The 19,995-nt window shown below is 32.4% G+C and overlaps 1 protein-coding gene across 1 annotated transcript in view; it reads left to right on the forward strand.

Annotated features, from left to right (window-relative positions):
• Positions 1 to 19,411, forward strand: part of LOC123701497 (neuroligin-4, Y-linked) — a 103,608-nt gene extending 84,197 nt beyond the window's left edge. The window contains exons 7-12 of the mRNA XM_045649003.1: positions 3,345 to 3,483; positions 5,302 to 5,514; positions 6,588 to 6,726; positions 15,742 to 15,893; positions 16,753 to 16,911; positions 17,143 to 19,411. Coding sequence (XP_045504959.1) covers positions 3,345 to 3,483; positions 5,302 to 5,514; positions 6,588 to 6,726; positions 15,742 to 15,893; positions 16,753 to 16,911; positions 17,143 to 17,977 — 1,637 coding nt within the window. The 3' untranslated portion in view covers positions 17,978 to 19,411. The remainder of the gene's footprint in view (positions 1 to 3,344; positions 3,484 to 5,301; positions 5,515 to 6,587; positions 6,727 to 15,741; positions 15,894 to 16,752; positions 16,912 to 17,142) is intronic.
• The last annotated feature ends 584 nt before the right edge of the window (positions 19,412 to 19,995 follow it).

Raw genomic sequence — 19,995 nt, forward strand, 5'->3', positions numbered from 1 at the left:
TTTATGCAGGTATGATATAAAGAAGAATATTTTTTATAATGCAATGAAGAGATTTAATATGGGTATCATTTAAGCTATCACCAATTTAATTAGTTTTGTGTTTCTTAAATAATAGGGTTTGTCCTCAAAATAGTAGATCTGTCACCAAAATGTAGTCACCAAACAATGCAAAATCAGTTCCACATTAAATCACCTAAAATCCTGAGATATAAGGTCTAGTACCAAATAAATATTTTTGTATGTATTATAATAGGTGTGTCCTAATAAGTATTTAAGCAAACTAATTTAAAGAGATCACCAATAAATCATATTATGTTACTAAAATTTAAAATAATCAATATTTCTTCTTAAAAATAATAACCACTGAATAATCAGCTCTGGTTTAATAGCTGGCTAATGGTTAGCATAATTGTAGATAAAACACTTAATTAAAGTTAAAATAATCAATATTTATTGTTAAAAAACAATAATCACTGAATAATCAGCGCTGGTTTGGATTTCGAAGGGCGCCCCCTTTTTCTTTTCTGGCCGATAAGCACATTTTTTGCTTCTGGTGGGGGGTTGGCCAGCTTTAAGCGTATGGCTAATCCGATAATATGTTTGCACATGTCAATTTTTAAAGCGCGCCAATTTGTCTCCGCCCCTTTGATCATTTTTTCATTAAAATTATAAATTGATGTATTAAATTGGTAACCAATACTATTAATTTAATATCTGAACGAAATAAAATGTTACTACTGTATTGGTGACAAAATATCAAATAAAAAGGAGTCGCAGTCAGGGATCGATAATCGATTTATTTGGTGACAGATCTACCATTCTGAGCACAGAGCTATTATTTAAGTAACAAAACTGTTATTATAAGAACGAAGTTTATATTCATGTAATGCAATATAATTTTATTGGTTATCAATCTCTTATTTTATACACATATTAAGATTAATTTGATAATTCACACCTGGGAACAATTTTTGTTTATGTGGTGATAGATCTATTTATTAGGTGATACAACTTGATGACAAATATAAATTTTGGTGATAGAAAATATAGTTCCCATTTAATATTTGGGAAGAGATCGATACTTTTCACAATGTCTGTTATGTTAATACCTATTTAGTATTTACTATACAAACAAGATTTATTTATTTTTATTTTTTACATACATAGATTCCTTACAGCTATTTGTATTACAATATTTTTATTTAACTTTAACAAAACAATACGCCAATAAAAAGGAATACCAATAATAAGACAATTAATGTGACAGTAGTTTTACATTACTTAATTATAACAATGATAAAGTGGAAAAAATTAATTTATACATATATGTTTTTGGACATGATATACAAAAAAGAGGAAAACGTACCTACCCATTATAGAATGTTTGGTATGGATGTGTGAATGTGTGTACTGTGTGTGTAGTGTATAATGGTGTAGTGTGGTGAGAATGTGTAAAAGTAAACTAAGAAATTATTGAATTGGTGATGTCTGTTACTGCTTTTTTAAAACTGTTACGGGAGAGATGAAATATGTCAACACTTGAAAATTTCTTATTGTAAATATCAGGTAGACGGAAGAGTGTAGAATTTTGCAGGTGTTTGGTTGAAGCGAGGGGAACCTTTAATAGTTGGCAATGCCTTGTTCGTAATGACGGTGTTTGTAGTGATATATTACCGAGAATATTTGGACAGTCCAGTCTATTACGCATTATGTCGTAAAGCAGCATCATGTCAATAATATCTCTCCGTTGTTCGAGTGTATTGATCCTTTGGAGAGAGCATCCTTCAAGGTAATTAGCACAAGAGGTCTTCGATATAAAATTAAGTTTCCTAATAAATATTTTTTGAATATTTTCCAAACGGTCAATATAACAGCGATAAGAGGGACGCCAGATCGGACTCGCAAATTCTAGTACGCTTCGCACATACGCAAAATACAGCACTTTTAAACATAAGATATCTGTGAATGCATCACAAGTCCGAAGTATGAAATTAATGACATCCTTTTTTTTCCGGGTAAAAGTAATTAATTGGCATTTGTTAATATTAATAGATATTTTATTAGTTTAGATAAAAAAAAAACACGGAAGTAATGCTAGTAGGATATCATTAATCTTAAAATTCCCGTGTCACAATGTTTGTTACCATATTCCTCCAAAACCGCTGGACCGATTCTCATGAAATTTTCGGTCGGGTCTGCGAATCGGCCAACATTTACTTTTGATATGTACCACGGGCGAAGCCGGAGCGGACCGCTAGTTCTAATATTAATATCTCATTCAACAAACAATTAAACTGTTTAAACGACAAAGCAAATGAAAAAGCAACTATAACAATAATACCGCTTCCACTATAAAGGCGTGCACATCATAAATTCACTAATTTAAATCATACAATCCGACTACACAAAGTTGAAAGTAGCTTACATTTTCTGATGGAATTTTTAATTAAATAATCGTGTTCGAGTTCATTCTAGCGTCATAAATAAATTTCCTTTTATAATTAGACCACGAATTTTGTATAGTGCTCTGAAGACTTTGGGATTTAATTCGGAAGGATAAACTAGACTTAAATAGCATTGGGAATCCGGTATAGGTAAAATGGAGTTGCTCACATTACTACTTAAAAATATCTACATAATAAAACTGGTCGAGGTCATCTTGTTTCTCAAGTACTGATTGATATGTATGCGTTTTCCTAAAACCCTTTCGATTGTTTTTCTAATGAATATAAAGCAAATATATGTTTTATTTTAAACTTACCATTACTTCCCGAGTATCTTAATCGTAGTTATCTATTGGATTAGATATCAATTGGACGGTAACCTATAACTTTACTAGAAACGCGTTGACAATAAATTGTGACTGAACATTAATTAAATGGTTAGAAATCAACCAACTCACTACGTGAACATTCCACACACGGTAAAGTTCTCGAACAATTTTCGATTAGCGATGCTTATAAAGACATTAGATGAAGAAAAGTCCACGTTATATTGAGAGCAAATGATTTCCAATATTTCTATACTAATATTATAAAGCTGAAGAGTTTGTTTGTTTGTTTGAAGGCGCTAATCTCAGGAACTACTGGTCCGATTTGAAAAATTCTTTCGGTGTTAGATAGCTCATTTATCAAGGAAGGTTATAGAATATATATTATCACCCTAAGACCACCAAGAGCGGAGCAATGCGAGTGAAACCGCGGGGCACAGCTATTTGAATAGACTTGCATCAAAATTGATGTCTGACATCTTCACAAAGCAGCGTTAAATATAATATTAACACCTAAAAACTCAACTTAAAATGAACTATATTTGCTACCAAACTAACAGTACCAATTCCACAGATACAGGGGACATGATGGCCAATCCAGAATCGGGGTATGACTGGCAGTTGACTCGGGCTCTAAACGGCAAGCCAGCCACTGCTGTCAACATCATCAATGCTGTTCTGATGCGGGAGAGCGCTGTCAATCAGCTTACCAAGTAAGGATATTCGAATAAGATTTAAATAGTAACTGTAACGTAGGGAAAGTGTGGAAAGTATGAAGGCTTCACTGGTTGAGATCATTTATAAGTGTAAGGCGTCACATAAGATTCATTGGTAGATATCATTTAAGTGTAAGGCGACCGCTTTTGCTGTATGTTCTTTTAGAACAAGTTCTGGCTGTTTGTATTTTATTGGCAGCACAATAAAATGTTAAAATTCGTAAAATCAGTTAATTAATAATAAATATGCTGTATGGAGAAAGTATATTTCAAAAGAGTATCGTGTTTTTTGCGGTAGTAGTGACATCCTGAAATTATTATTCAAAAAACCTTGTAAGTTTACAAAAAAAAGTTTTACATAAAAGAGTTCACGTTTGAACTGGAAAAAAACTTTTTGCATAACATGTTACTTGTTAGTGTTACCATATTATTTTAAACTTAAGTTTAACTTGAGTAAGCGGTTCCTTTTAAACTTATGTAGCGATTAGAAACAATTTCGTAATCTAAAACCGTATCTAAAACTTATAAAATGCTTCATGTGCACGCTGCCTTATGGCGGAGTAGGGACCTTTTTGTAAGGCACCCGTTATCACAGTATGTTCGCGCCACCTCTGGATTATAGTCCAGAAACATTTTTTCTTTAATTATTTTTGTAAAATACAATAAAAAGCATAGAGTGCCTTAGACACAGTTTGTAGCACTGTATCTAAAAGACTTATAAAACGTTCCATGTGAAAGCGGCCTTATGGCCAATAGAAGTGAGCGTTTAAAGATTAAATTTATTAACAGGGCAGGAAGCATTTAAGGCATCAATTTGAGCGTTAATTAACTTGTTAGCGATTGGTTTAAGTATGAAAGTAATTTAAGTTTATGAATCGTTCAAAGGGAATCACTCGAGAATAGTAAAGTATCACGTACATTTTTACATTTCATATTATTGAATAAGGTTGTTATAAATACGAAAATAATTTATTTTTATATTGTAGTTTACCTTCCAGTTACACATAAGTGGTTTAAAGTTCATAGTTATTTCACAGTTTGTAATTTACTCTACAAGTATTATTATGGGGTTTGAAACTCATATTTATCTTAAACCTTGTAATTTATTTACGATAATAAATACCCAGTATTCATTTGTTTCTGCTCTTTTCATAATAGTGTACCTTTTGTATTACAACTACTTTTAAAACTTTAATTAGCGTTGAAACTTACATAGCATTTCAATCGGGGTCAAACGCTATTCCATGAAAGAAATCTTTGAAAATCTTGGACATTGGATACTAAAGGCTGAGTTTTCCTTTCAAAAAGTTTAAATTAAATACTCCTGGAGCTATTCCGAAGATATACATTTACTGTTTGGATATTCCCAATTATAATTTATTTGGATGTTTATTCGTTAGGCAACAATTAAAGTTCGTTGGTACAACATTGTTAACAGTTTTGAATTTGTTCGTCTATATTGTGTTTAGAGAGCTTATTCAAACTTTTTGCTTAGTTTCAATTTTGTACTTTTTTCACGTTACTTAATTAAATGTGTTGTAGAGTTTTTGTCTCATGACAAAACGTATAATCATTGAGAATTAGAACCATGAAATAATATAAAATTATCATGTTATAGAGACGATAAAATATGGTGATTAAGTAAAAGGCGAGATAAGAATCTCGCTTTTTTTAATATAAATAAAATTCACGTCTAAAGTTTTGCAGTCATAGTCAAATTCAAACAAATAATTTAGAGATCCAGAATATATCTAGAATATTGCAGTTCAAGATATAGTCGAATAAAATACTCAATAATCATATACTTTTCTCTAGATATGACCTCATGCTCGGAGTGACGAAAGCAGAAGCATACTTCGCGTTCAGTGGGGACGATATTCTCTTCGGTATAGAAGCCGATAGACGATCCAAGATCCTCAAAGCCTTCGTGAGGAACACCTACAGCTATCATTTATCAGAAATCCTGGCCACCATTATCAATGAGTATACGGACTGGGAGAAACCGGTACAGCATCCAGTTAATATCAGGTAGAATTTTATATGCTCTTTATTAAACCTTACTAATTTTTAAAGTAGATTATAATATTAATATTATAATCTACTTTAACTTTTACTATGTTAATATTATAAAGCTGAAGAGTTTGTTTGTTTGTTTGAACGCGCTAATCTCAGAAACTACTGGTCCGATTTGAAAAATTCTTTCGGTGTTATTTATTGAGGAAGGCTATAGGCTATAATTATATCATTACGCTAAAACCAACAGAAGTGGAGCAAAGCAGGTGAAACCGTGGAGCACAGCTAGTATTATATAATAGTTGATGATTTCCATGAGCTATAAGTTTGTCTGTCAATATGAAAACTTGATGAGTTACCTCGCTTCAATAAACTTGCTTCTCTTGTTTTTAAATGTTATGTTAATTATGTAAAATATGACCCAGTTTTTTTGGTAAAGCCGGCTTATATTCCCCAAATATATTTAACAATTCCGTTAATTACAACGCGTGCCTACTATGAATATATTATTTAAAAATATTCGAAAAATAAAAATAAACTTTTGTTTAATTTCAACACTTTTAATTTCATAAAAAAAGCATGTGTGTCGAGCATATGTGTCAGAAGTGAAACTTCTTTGGCAAGATTCAAAGTTTAACTCCATGACGTGACGGTATTGCCAACACGCAAACTTGGAATTTTACTCTCAAAACGCCTAGTTTCACTTCAAAAGCTTTTGCCTAGTTTAAACACTTTTAATTTGATAAAATGTAATGATACTGCAGCAGTATCAGTGCTAGTATTCAGATAAAAGCTTTACCCTCCACTGTTTTATATAATACACTACTTCTAACGGTACATTTACATCAAACGAGCGAATGCTCATTCTAACCCCACTATGTCAAATTATTTTAGTGTAAACAGGCGTAGAGCATTATTTCGTTGTTCTTAGTGCATTCGAAAAGATTGTATTGAAAAGATGCAATGTTCTAATACTGAACAACACTGAATCCAATTTTTCGTTTACACTAAAAGATCAATTCTCTTGCTCTAGCTCTATGTTCGTTTGATGTAAATGCACTGTTATAAATAAATTATATTTTTAACAGAGACGAAACGCTAGAAGCTCTAAGTGACGCCCAGGTGGTCGCGCCTATAGTGTTAACAGCCGATACACATTCGGCATTACGAAGAAACTCTTATTTGTATGTGTTTGACTATCAAACGAAGAATGGAGATTATCCACAGGTAAGTCTATAGCTGCTGAATATTGAGAAATTTATATACGTTTCTAGATATTAACGATTTTTTGGTCTACATACCGTTTTTACATTTATTTTATGTATATATGTTTTTAATACTGGAAACAAGGTTTAGCTAGAAATAGAGATATTTTTGTAGATCGATTAACACGAGTAAATTAATTTTTAAATCAATGCGAAATATCGTTTCTACTGCTACAAACTTCCATTGCGGATTGTTCTTTAAGTAAATATAATTGTGTGAAATAATAGATATGTTATGTTGATAATTAAAAACCAATAATTGTTTACGCCACGTCTATAAATTTCAATCTAAATCTTCTATGACTTCTAACTTACTCTAGACTCCAAAAAAATATTTTATATTAAACTAGTGGTCCGCCCCGGCTTCGCCCGTGGTACATGTTTACGTTTTCATAAGAACCATCCTCGTACTTCAAGAAATATAATAAAAAAGAATTATCGAAATCGGTTCAGCCGTTCTCGAGTTATGCGCTTACCAACAAATTTTGCGATTCATTTTTATATATTAAATAATATCATAACTGTATTAAAAATTCATTTCACACTACCTAATTAAAACCATCTTTTCTTTTTAAGAAATCTAGATAAAATAAATAAAAATCAATTGAAAAATTGCAATTTAATTCACCGTTCCACGTGACTTACCTTTCTACGCAGTAATATTCTCAAGGCGTTTCCGTTTTTTCTTTAGTATTTCTTTGATACTGAAATAGAACATAGAAGAAGCAATTACTGCATTCATATACCATCTGACACAGTTTCTTTACGAGCTATCTGCTTTCTTATGTACAGTACTATCTTGATAAAATTTGAACTTTGCAAATACTTCATTATATAATATAGTTTTTTGTTCAATCTGTCTATCTTCTATTTGCAACTTAACAGTTTTTTATTGTATAATTAGTATCCAGATAAATATAAAAACAAAATGATTAATACTAAATTAGTCGCCTGACTTCTTCTAGAAGCACTTTTGAATCGTCATAACATATCTTTAATATTTACCACCAATTCAGAAAGTAGTATCTATGGAGAAGAACCGGCAAGCAATCTACCATCTCATTTAATTCACACCATGTGCAAGTACAATTTTTGTTTATCGCATTTAACCGAAATAATTTTCAAGTATGAAATAATAAACAGTTTTGTTTCACTCGCTCTTATTATAACACCAATAGCTCCATTTCACTTCTTCAAGCATAATAATCGTTAAAAACCGCTTTATTATGCTATATTTGAAATAACGCTATAATAAAAATGCGCATTCATTTGACGTCTTTCATTTCAAGTTATTTTCATATTTATAAGAATGTATTATTTGCATTTTCATATAAATATTATAAAGTTTTTTCTTGAGTCTATTTAAAATGTTTCAATGAAATTGTATGATGCAGATATTATGAACGTAAGAGAATTTTATATAAAAGGTTTCATATTTGTAGGATTCTCTCGGCTTCAGTCGTACTTATGGAGGTTTGTTTGCAGACGATTCAAATTTTTTGAAAGAAAAGTAGCCGAAATTTTCTTCTGCAAAAAATTAACAGTTAAAGGCCACGTGATCTTTTTTATGGGTTGACCTTAATACAACATAAAGCTTATATATACCACTAAGAAATAACCTTTCCACCTTATTTGTAAGTAAATCATATACAAACATAAATATAGCCTGTATTTTGAGGAAAATCTTCAAAATCATTTCTGCAGTTCAAGAGATTATTTCTAGAAACACAACCTAAAAAAATGTGTGCGTGTACTAGAGTACACACGTAAGAAGTGAAACTTAGGGATAAGAAAAAGTTGGCGCGTAACGCAAAAATGTCACGCCTACGGCGTAACGCAAAAATGTCGAACCTACGGCGTAACGCAAAAATGTCACGCCTACAGCGTAACGCAAAAATGTATTTTTGTCCAACCCCGATAAAGAAGTTTCACTTCAAAACTTCTTATTAAAATATATATTTTTAATATAGAAATTGACATCAAACAAGCCTTTACAAACCTTAATTATATAATTTACAAAATGGCGTATTGTGAGTTCAAAATTAAACTATTACCCCGCTTAAAAATTAAACCAAGAGTAAGATTACAACATAAATACGTAACGAGCTTTTGACACTATTTAAGAGCGACTTTAATTTCTCTCAACAGGGTAATTGCATTAAATTGTAATATTTAATCCGGTGAAATGTAAATGGAGTGTAATTGCAGTAATTGCACAGTGTAAAGTGATTACTTTTGATGTTTCTTTTATTTATTTTTATTGTGCTTTGAACTTAGTTTTATAACAATTATTTATAATATCAAAAGCAGGTTAATATCACCTTTGTTATAGTTAGGAAAAAAACTTGAAAAATAGTATTTTTTCACTCAGCCATAACGTAACTTCTAATGAATTTTTTCAATGGGGTAAGTAGCTATTAGTAAATTAATAACAAACAAACAATACCACTATTTATTTTTATTAACTTTGTTTCAAGCAATTCTTCCTTACGTTTCTATTCTGTTTTTGTAGTCATTTAGCCTGGACACTCGATTACTAAGGTTTCTTTTCCACCAGAGAATCGCAGAGACGAGTAGCGAGGGATGTGTTTTAATTTTCATAACTAGCTGCTTTCCCTGACTCCGTCCGTGATGACCTGGAATAAAAAATAGCCTATGTTAAATAAATAAATAAATAATAAATCATTTATTTTTCCTCAACAAACTTATAACTAAATTAACAGAAGTACAAGTAAACATAAACTAAGAGGACTGATGTCTGCGATAGGCCGTAGCCTGTAGTGCAGATCGCCAGGCACTCTCCAATTCGAACCGCTTCAATTTTGCGAAGTACATCGATTAGAGGATTAATGTGAAGTAAATAATGTGTTAATAAATATGTTAACTCAGTATAAATATAATTTGCTTAAAGTCAACTATTTTTAAAAGTGACTCAGTAATTTTAGTTTACTCCTTACATTTTAAATTCAAAAAATAAATAAATTAGTCCCTTAATAATATAGTGTAGGCACGACTTTATCAAGTATTTCAAATCTTATTCAACTGCTATTTCTATAAGAACTAGTCTACAAAAACAACACTGAACTACACTTGATCAACGTAACTAAAAAGCTAAATTTGCAGTCATTATTATCCCCATAAAAACCACTGCAAAGTGGTCACGTACGTCATCGTTTAAAGTTTCAATTAATTGGTTCACACTCGGTTACCAGATGTGAGAAATTTCCAGAAACTTCGCTTGGAACCATGATATATTAATTAAAAAGCATAACTATATGCTTATGCTTTTCAGTATTGTGCTGAATGTACGTAATGGCAACTACGTAGTTACATGAATGGACGTAATATCTTCTGTTTGTCGTTAATTATTGCATTAAATTATAACTGGCTCACGATGAAACATAATTTAGAAAGGAGTTTCGTTTCAAAATCCATTTAAATGTATTTAATTTTTTTCTATTATTTTAAGGTGTGAATGTTGTTAAAGCATTTATTTAAATATTTATTTATATCTATTTATCTATAGCTGTAGTCTGTTGCCTATATCTATAATATTTAAATATATAAATTGCATTTATCTATGTCATACTAACACTTTTTCGAAACCATGTATTTTGTGACAATTGTTTTTTATCATTTTCATAGACTGTTTGCTTCGACACAACACTTACGATACAATATATCAATCAACTTCAAATTCTATTTGCAACTAAAACCACCATCTGACAGCCCTATTCAGTACTTGTAACAGTTAACTCTAACAAAGTTATCGAGCCTCTGATAGCAGCCCACCAATTTGCTGCAGAACACGATCGAGCGTCTTCATTTCATAGCGTAATAATTAGAGTTCACCAGCTTAACTAGACCTCGTCGATTTAGGCTAAGGGTGTTTTTCCACCAGAGATGTGCTATGCGTTTGATATCCGCCAATCGTTTGGTGGAATGGTGGAAACGGATTCAACTAAGATATGTTTTGAATTGCTACTTCTTTAGGCGTGTTGAGAAAAATTTCAAGGTCGCGTCATGACAATACTGTCACGTCTTGGAGTAGCGACGATTTTGGTATCTCTGAATCTTGCCAAAGAAGTTTCACTTCTGACACGTGTGCTCGGCACACACTCTCTTTTTTATAATACTATGGGAGGTTGCTTGCTAGGTAAGTGTGGTATTAATGCGTGCTATGGATGGTCATGAGTGGCAGAGCTATGTGCAGAACAGAGCCTACTATCGTTACATCACATACCTAGCTGGAGCTGCGCATCTTTTTCGCACAGCTACTTTGCGTCATCTTTTTAACACATCTTCCTGGCACCGTTACATAACGTTTTATTGGTAGAAACGGTCACATAGTTTCACAGCATATTTAATACATTTTCGTAGCACTGCATTGCACATCTCTGGTGAAAAAGCACCCTAATACTCTGAGCTGGAGTTCAAAGTTCTGTGGCTGATGATTAATAAGTGAAAAGTTACGTCGTTTGCCAATGGTGAATTAATGAGAGGTTGCTAATTAACTCATTGTTGATGGAAAGACTTTACTGTTAGTTATTATGAAGGAATAACTGAGTGTTGCTTCCAAAAAATCGAAGTTACTTAATCGAAGTAAGTTAATAAGTATTTTGAAACAAAAAATAAACATTACTATAATTTTAAAATATCTCAAATATTTGGTATAATCATAAATAATATTTTATTACCAGAATAACAATGCTTTATATACTGTAGTCTCCACGTGTGTAAAATAAAAGATAAGTTCAAAGTACATCAGATTAAAATTAAACTTCAAAAATTAAAACTTTCCTCTTAAATTAACCTCATATCTTATAACTTTTATGACCATGCGCACGTTATATCGACACTTAAATTTTATCTTTGCTAACTAGCATTATGAAGTCCAAAGTCATAGACATAAATTTTATGATAAATAAAGTATTCATCAAACTTATATATAAACATGCGCATATTATAATACCATAATGCAATTACTCATCTATACAATTTTATTTGTATCGGCCGACTGATCAAAGCATCTACTTCCTACAAACGAAACACAAGAAAACATTCATTTGAAGTATTTCCACGTAAATGACGAAGTATTTATCTTATTTCCCAGAGGGTACTCAATATTGTACAAAGGAAATACATAAAACGCAAACTTTGAAAGAGACATCTAGTAAAAAATCGATTTGGTGGAATACTGAAGAGTTTGAAGCTTTGTCAAATAGAACGCGTTTTCAACGCGCGTCTATGTTAACGCCGTATCACGCGATAATTTAATGGGAAACAGAGCGACAAAGCTCTAACGCACGCTGAAAGGCGTTCTGCAGGGAAAAGTCCTTGTCATTGCTGCAAGCTGTCAGATAGAACGCGTTCATTGCGCACGTAAATGCGCTAACCCAACACAGCGCTATGACGTTGAGCTGTGTTGCAACGTGGCAATATTCTGTCAAATAAAGAGATAACGATCTGACGCGCTATATGTACACCATCCATCTGACAGAGCCATTAGTGTGTTGTATTTAAATACAATTCGGCGACACACTGCGATGTCAGCTTAGCATTCTGACGCGCGCTTAAAATCGCGTGCTATCTGAAAAAGCCATTATAGTTTGGTATTTTGAAAGATCGATTTTCACTTAGCGACTACCTCGGGGCTGTGTTCCAACTGCCAATTGGCAAAGATGCATTCTGCGTTCCGAGTTCATGGCATAAATCCATTCCACAAGAATATGTTGGGGAAAATATTGACATTTTTATTCGCTACGGGAATAAAGTTGTGATAGAATGTTTTCAAGGTTTCCGGTCGATATTAATTGTAATGATTGTTTTGTATTTCGTAGATATTGTTAAATGTAAGAGTAGTTTTTATTTATAACAAGGTTTCCGCCCGCGCCTTCACCCGCGCAGTCAAAGAAAAACCCGCTTAGTTCCCGTTCCCGTGGGATTTCCGGGGTTGCGTCATTTTCCCGGGATAAAAAGTAGCCTATGTCCTTTCTCGGGTATCAAAATATCTCCATATCAAATTTCATGAAAATTGGTTCAGTAGTTTAGGCGTGATTGAGTAACAGAGAGACAGACAGAGTTACTTTCGCATTTATAATATTAGTATGGATAGTATGGATTTTCAAATGTTTCTTTCTTATAAAGTTTGTTAGTAACAAGACAATATCATAATATCTAGATACGAAACTTTTTATCGATTTATTTCTATCTATATTTTATAGCTCTACTAGCGGTCCGCCCCGGCTTCGCCCGTGGTACATATTAACGTTTTCTCTACATAAGAACCATCCTCGTACTTCAAGGAATATAATAAAAAAAGAATTATCGAAATCGGTTCAGCCGTTCTCGAGTTATGGAATTACAACGAAAAGTGGCATTGATTTTTATATATTAGAAGAAGATGTTCGTGGAGAAATCTAATACCTGTCCATTGAGCAATGCTATATCGAAACTTCTATCAAACCGAAACTCGGTGAATCTCCTCCATCTCCTCACATAAACGAAATGAAAACGATACAAAAAAGAAAGTGTGTATCGAGCACACGTGTCAGAAGTGAAACTTCTTTTGCAAGATTCAAAGATACCAAAATCGTCGCCTTACTCTGACATGAACTTGAAATTTTACTCTGAACACGCCTAAAGAAGTTTCGCTTCAAAAAAATCTAATTAGGTATAATAATTAATATCCGTGACTCCATGAGTATGCACTAAGCGGAATTCTGTTAAATAATCCTCAGATTCTAGAGTGCATTTAAATAAATTCCTTCAATACGGCTTCCACTCATTAAATCCAAGCATCTGAATTATATTTACGAAAGCGACATATTCAGAAAATATCGAGAAACGTTCGAACGAAGTGATTTCTCAAGATTCTCAAGATTTACTTGAATGGTGCGAGCTGGAGCATTGAAAACATCATATTATTTCAATAATGTTCATAGATTTAATAAATAAAATTATTGTGTCGCGCAGTTTGATGTTAAACTCCTCCGAAACGGCTTGAATTTTGTGTGTATTGTAAGTCTGAGAATCGGATTAAATATTTTTCATAACCTATTGTAAATGCGCAAATTTGTGAGTATATACAAATGGATGTTTGTTACTCTTTCACGCAAATACTATCTACTGAAACGATTACAATGGAATTTGGTATGTAGGTAGCTGAAGAACAGAATAGAATATAGGCTACATGTTCCGGAATTTCCACGGGATTGATAGGGTTTTCACGTGGACGAAGTCGCGGGCGGTCTCTAGTAGGTATCTAAATAGAATGTACGTTTTGAAAAGGTATCTGCGAAATTGTTTATCCCATTCACTTTGTGAGTTGTTTGATATTATTATTGTTAGCAGGAGATGTATTAGAACGAAACTTGTTTGATGATCAAATATGAATAGATTCTCAAGTGTTTATACACAAATATATGCAAATAATCAAATTCTGTGACTGTTTGTATTGTAGAATTTGTATAAGTTTAATAAATACAAATACGTATAAAAAATAATAAGAATTAAAAAAATGTATATCCAAAACGGAGTTATAAATTGAACGTTCAAGCTCGGTTAATAACACAATATAGTTAATATAAAGATAGCATTATCACTACATAAAACAAAGTCACTTTCTCTGTCCCTTTGTCCCTTTGTATGCTTAAATCTTTAAAACTACGCAACGGTTTTTGAGGCAGTTTTTTTTAATAGATAGAGTGATTCAATAGAAAGGTTTTTGTATATAATTTATTAGATTTGAGACAAAGCAGGCGAAGCCGCGGGTGGTAAGCTAGTAACATAATATAAAAAGCATAAGAATTTATACAGAAAAATACTCAGCTGAAGCCTGAAAGACTAAAATACAACATAACCTAAATTTAATTTTTCTACATTAATATAAATGAAACTAAAATAGTAACAGCAGTTCATAAAACTGAAACTTGATACTCACCTTGTTAAATTAGAAGCAAATTAAATTTGTCCAGGCTAAACGTCTGCGTAACTTCATTACGAGATCTGGCGAAGATAATTATTTGACTGAACAACTTCTGAGTTCGTTTATTGAAGTATGATAGCCAGTTTTATCTTTCCTATCTACATCTCATCTATGTTTACATCTACATCTACGCCATAACTTAGGTATCTACACTATTATTATAGAGAGGAAAGATATTTAAAACTAGCTATCACGCTTAGCTATCACGGTTTATGTACAGACAGACAGACAGAAGTCTCAGTAATAGGGTCCCGTTTTTTAACATTTATCATTATATTATTTATTCAACATTTACTTATTTTCCTTAAATTACGACTATTTTTATCTTTTACGGTCATTTTGTTTTTAAAAATTACGCAACTACTTCACGGAAAATTACAATACTATAATATGCACAAATGGCAGACCAGACTACTAAATTCATATAAATTATTAAGGTATAGAGCAGTGTGAATAATAAATAGATACATAAAACTTTATGAACAAAACAGAGTAATTTGTAGCCATTCGAACTAGTAATAAACATGGTCCCGGTGGACAGATTGTAATCGTAGTAACTGTACTTTGAATAAAAATAAACCCGAAGTAAATAAATAATGTATAAATCATAAACCTTATTACTTTAAAAGCACTGAAAATTAACAAAACATATTATAGAAATGTACTTGTGTCAACTAATACTTAAAGAGGAAGGTTTTGATTGTAGAATAATGAAGTATGTTTTTACGATTTAACACAAAAAAATCCGACCAATTTTATAAGTAGGTTTATAAGTTATTGTTTTTATGAGTATAGTATAGTAAGTATTGTATAGTCTGATTAACATACGCACTAAATTTTTGGACGACGTCGCCGTCGTGATAAACAAAAACTCAAACATTTTATAATAAACTAAATTGCCTTTAAAATACCCTAAAATAAATAAATACACCATTAGTTTAGAAATCTGTTTCACAATAAGTTATTTGATAATATTTTTTTCTCTAACAGCGTCAAGGCTGCATCCACGGGGAGGACCTGCCGTACATCTTCGGGGCACCCCTAGTGGGGGGCCTGGCGCACTTTCCCACCAATTACACGAAAGCTGAGGTAGCACTTTCCGAATCCGTTATGCTGTACTGGGGCAACTTCGCTAAGACTGGGTGAGTTCTCAGCTTTAGTTGTACTTGATCGTTATTTTAATATTATTAGGAACTGTGTGAACAAGGGAATGATGAATAATAGTTGTTCATGTGTTGAAATGATTAATCGTTTCCCCGATTTTGTTAAGCAAAGCAGTAGCTTTGCTAAATACGTTGACGTATTATTTCCTATATTATTTTGTTTTTGATAAATGTAAAGGGAATTTTTAAACTTCCCTTCATTCCAAAACTAAGAGATGCTAATTTTTTTTAATTTTTTTAGTAGTTAGTAAACTATTATTCACAGTTTATAACACAGTCTGATCTGAACTTTCCATTAAAATTATTTGAGTAACAAAGTTTCAATACTTTGTTGATTTAGATTCATCATCACCAAATTTCGACTCTAAATATTTGCATAATACGGTTGAAATTTCTGTGTTCCTCCAAGTTGTAGATAGCCTGGGGGACACAGACCACGTTGTAAGCGACTCTGGGGCAAATGGGACTCCAGGGCTAAATATAAACTAAACGCGAATGACTTCCCCGAGGGTAAACACGACGAAATGTGTAATCTACGGAAATGTGATATTTTAGGCGACAACTTATACGACAAATTTAGATTAGATTTTAGGGTTTCTAGGAATATTTGCTAACGGAAAAGTTTTGTTGGCAATAATACACTCGAAAGCAAATTAATATTAATATTTTGATCTTATATCAAATTTAAATAACATAACGACATCTTGTCCATCATGCCCTTTCGAACTTTTTAAAATCATATGAAGTCCCGGTTGTCAGTAAAAATTTTACGAAAAAAAGTACATACGCGTACCTGAGATGTAAGATAAATATTTTAAAATTGTCTCTCTTCTATCAGGAATCCTAATGAAGCCCAAGAAAGTGACCCCATTCGCGATGGTAGACAAGACAGAATACGAATGAAGAATTTTGAGTGGACCGCGTATGAAGAGGTTCATAAACGGTACCTGAATATTGACCTGAAGTTTAAACTGAAGAATCACTACAGAGCACATAGGTAAGGAGTGAAAGTTATTACTTTGAAATGTACTTATAACGTGGAATTATCTAAAATTATGCAATGTTTAATATCACGTTGAAGTATTTTTTTTAGTAATAGATACCTATTGTACAATCTTATATCCACACACTGTTATCGTGATTTATACTTAAAAAAAATATTTGTATTATAATTGTGTTATAGACATCTCCAAACATCATCTTTATAAAGCTGTTTCTTTGTCCACAGATTGTCATTCTGGTTGAATCTGATCCCAGACTTACACCGTCCAGGCGGTGATGATGTGCCCCTATCTCATCACCAAATCGAGCATGAAGATTCGTCCCTTCAACCCACAATAAAGACTTTCACGCCATCATTCAAGAAAGCTACCGAAATGATCTTACCTGATTCAGCTACAAAGGTTCCATTATTGTCACTTTTGAATGTCACTGCCCCAATGAACTTTAATGTAATCGGCAATGCTGTAACTCAAAGTACTTCAGTATCTGAAATTCACAAATCTGATACACACAGTACATCTCCACCAGAAGATGGTTTCGCAGCATATTCCACAGCATTGAGCGTAACAATAGCCATCGGCTGCTCCCTTCTAATTCTTAACGTCCTAATTTTTGCTGGTGTATACTACCAAAGAGATAAAACTAGAATGAACGGTCAAGGCGACCACACGAACGCACATTTGAAGAAACGAGTAGAAAACGGACAAATGCCGAACAACATTTGTGGCGATTTAGAAAGCGCACTGTCTTTCCAAACAAGTTTAAAAAACGATCCAGCTACTATTCTAAGTCATCATCATACGCATCACCACCAACTGCCTCCTCCAGAATTTGCTGATCTCCCCAGCAATAACGTATCTGGAATGGCCACTTTGCCACGCGCGCCACCACCTCCTAAAATAGGAAAGACCAATATAAATACATTAGCTAGTGGACAATTGCAGGAGAATCAGCCTCTCCTATCGCATCAGATGCAAATGATAAATACGAATACGTTGACAAAGAAGAACACGCAACTGAACGCAAAGTCGAATGTGACCATGGAGGAGCTGCGGGTGTGACGTCAGCGAGCTTGACTGCAGCGAACCGGCAGCTGCAGTGACATGCGGCATCACGACGAGATCGTGTGACTCCAGCCGGACCTTCTGCAGGGCGTGTCGGATTATATCTAATAATCACGCTCTTTTAGAAGGTTTAAAGACTATGAACTGTGAAGTTGGTTTAGGAAATATAGTGATCGTGAGTTTTCAATGAACTATAACTGATATAACTGTATACGCAATAATGTTACGACGTCTTTCGATAGAGGTGTCTAAACCGTGAACATTCGTGATTATAAATTAATAGGAAATGTAGTGTTATTATTATCATAATTGCGGAAAAACGAATTCGTAAGTGACCGCATTAAAAGATATAAAGACTCGTTTTTAGAAAGCGATATTAACAGTGAAGTGTTTAATAATAAGATAGTGATACTCATATTGATAGATACGATATTGAGTTGTGGTATTGAACAATGTTAAATAAACATTGAATTCGATGTACATTTTTTGTATATAGTGTAAGTGTAAAATATTGTAAATATTCGGCTAAGCCATATCCAAGGTAAGCAATGTAACTCGAATAGTAAATAAATTATGATGTCGAATATTGGATAAAGTTTAGTAAAAGGAATAAAATGTTTGATTTGCTCAAGAGTGAGTTTGATGTATAGAATGTTGATCACGAAATTTCTAAACAAACCAATTACTAGATAATGAATTGTGAGGAGTTATTTACAGATGATGTTAGATGAAAGATTAAGAATTAAAGCCCTTTTTAAATAACCAAATTTACCTTTCATTTTGTTTTGTTTGAAGAATTTTTTTTTGCCATGATAGAGTAAAAAACAATTTGAACTTTCATGTCAATCAAATTAACGATCTAATTGGTTTCTATTTGAAATTATATACCAGGAATGAGATAATTAGTTTTAATTATTTTAACATAGACGGACCAATAGTTTGTGTAAATATGTATATAGAATTAGAAACGGAATAACAGGTTGTAATGATCATGTTACCAATGTTTATCTTGTATCAAATTAACCCTTTACTGACTGAATAGTACTTGACACCAGAAAACTTTGTTTAATATATCTGTCCCTGATTAAACTTTTAATGTATTTTCCATGTATGTTTGTTCTCATTTTATAAAATTTCAATAACTTAGTCATCTTTTTAGTAACAACTTGAAACTTCTATTTCTCTACTTCTAAATTTTGTTACGTTAGTATATGTAATGAAAACATTGTGACCTAAAACATACCCTTGGGAGACACTTAAAGCTGTCAATTTACTAAAACTTGTCACCGCAAGAAAAAGCAATATGAATAAAAATCTTTATGTAATTCAGTATGATTATTTTCAATTTTGTAACTCTTATTTTTTTAGCAAATACATTTTTATCTACAACAGTAAACTCAATGTTAAAAGATCTATTTATATTTCCCTGGATTCATGTAGTATGGGTGATTTATGTAAATTAACACAAATAAACATTTATAATTACCATATTGTTTTGTTTCAAACTTCTCTAACCAAATTCATTAACCCATGAAAATGGCTGATTTAAATCCGATGCTTTCAAATTAATATCCAACTCGACGCCATTTCTTAAACTCAACCCGTTTAGACACAATATAAGTCTGAGAACTGGATAAAGCGTTGTGTTTAGATCCCAAGAATAATTTAGTATTCGGTTTCGACATAATGTTGAAAATGCGGTAGTTTCTGTTCAGGTAATTATTTATTAAACCGGTGTAGACCCGTTTTGTATTCCGTTCTCGTACACTTTGCTATCAATTCTGTATTCCATGTCGAAACAATGCTAATAATAGCACATTGCTATGAACTATTTTTAACTGATGCTTCCTAAAATGATGGAGGTTCATCATTGCATTTTTTATGCTAGTACATCTTTTTTATCACAATATCATATTACTTATTTTTTGTGTCAAAGGAAATTCTACTCAATGGTACTTTTTTAGAATCTGAATGGTGAAGTTGATGTTAAAAAGTATAATATCTATTACAAAAAA

The sequence above is a fragment of the Colias croceus genome, chromosome 2, assembly GCF_905220415.1.
Source record: "Colias croceus chromosome 2, ilColCroc2.1".
NCBI classification, from domain to species: Eukaryota; Metazoa; Arthropoda; class Insecta; order Lepidoptera; family Pieridae; genus Colias; species Colias croceus.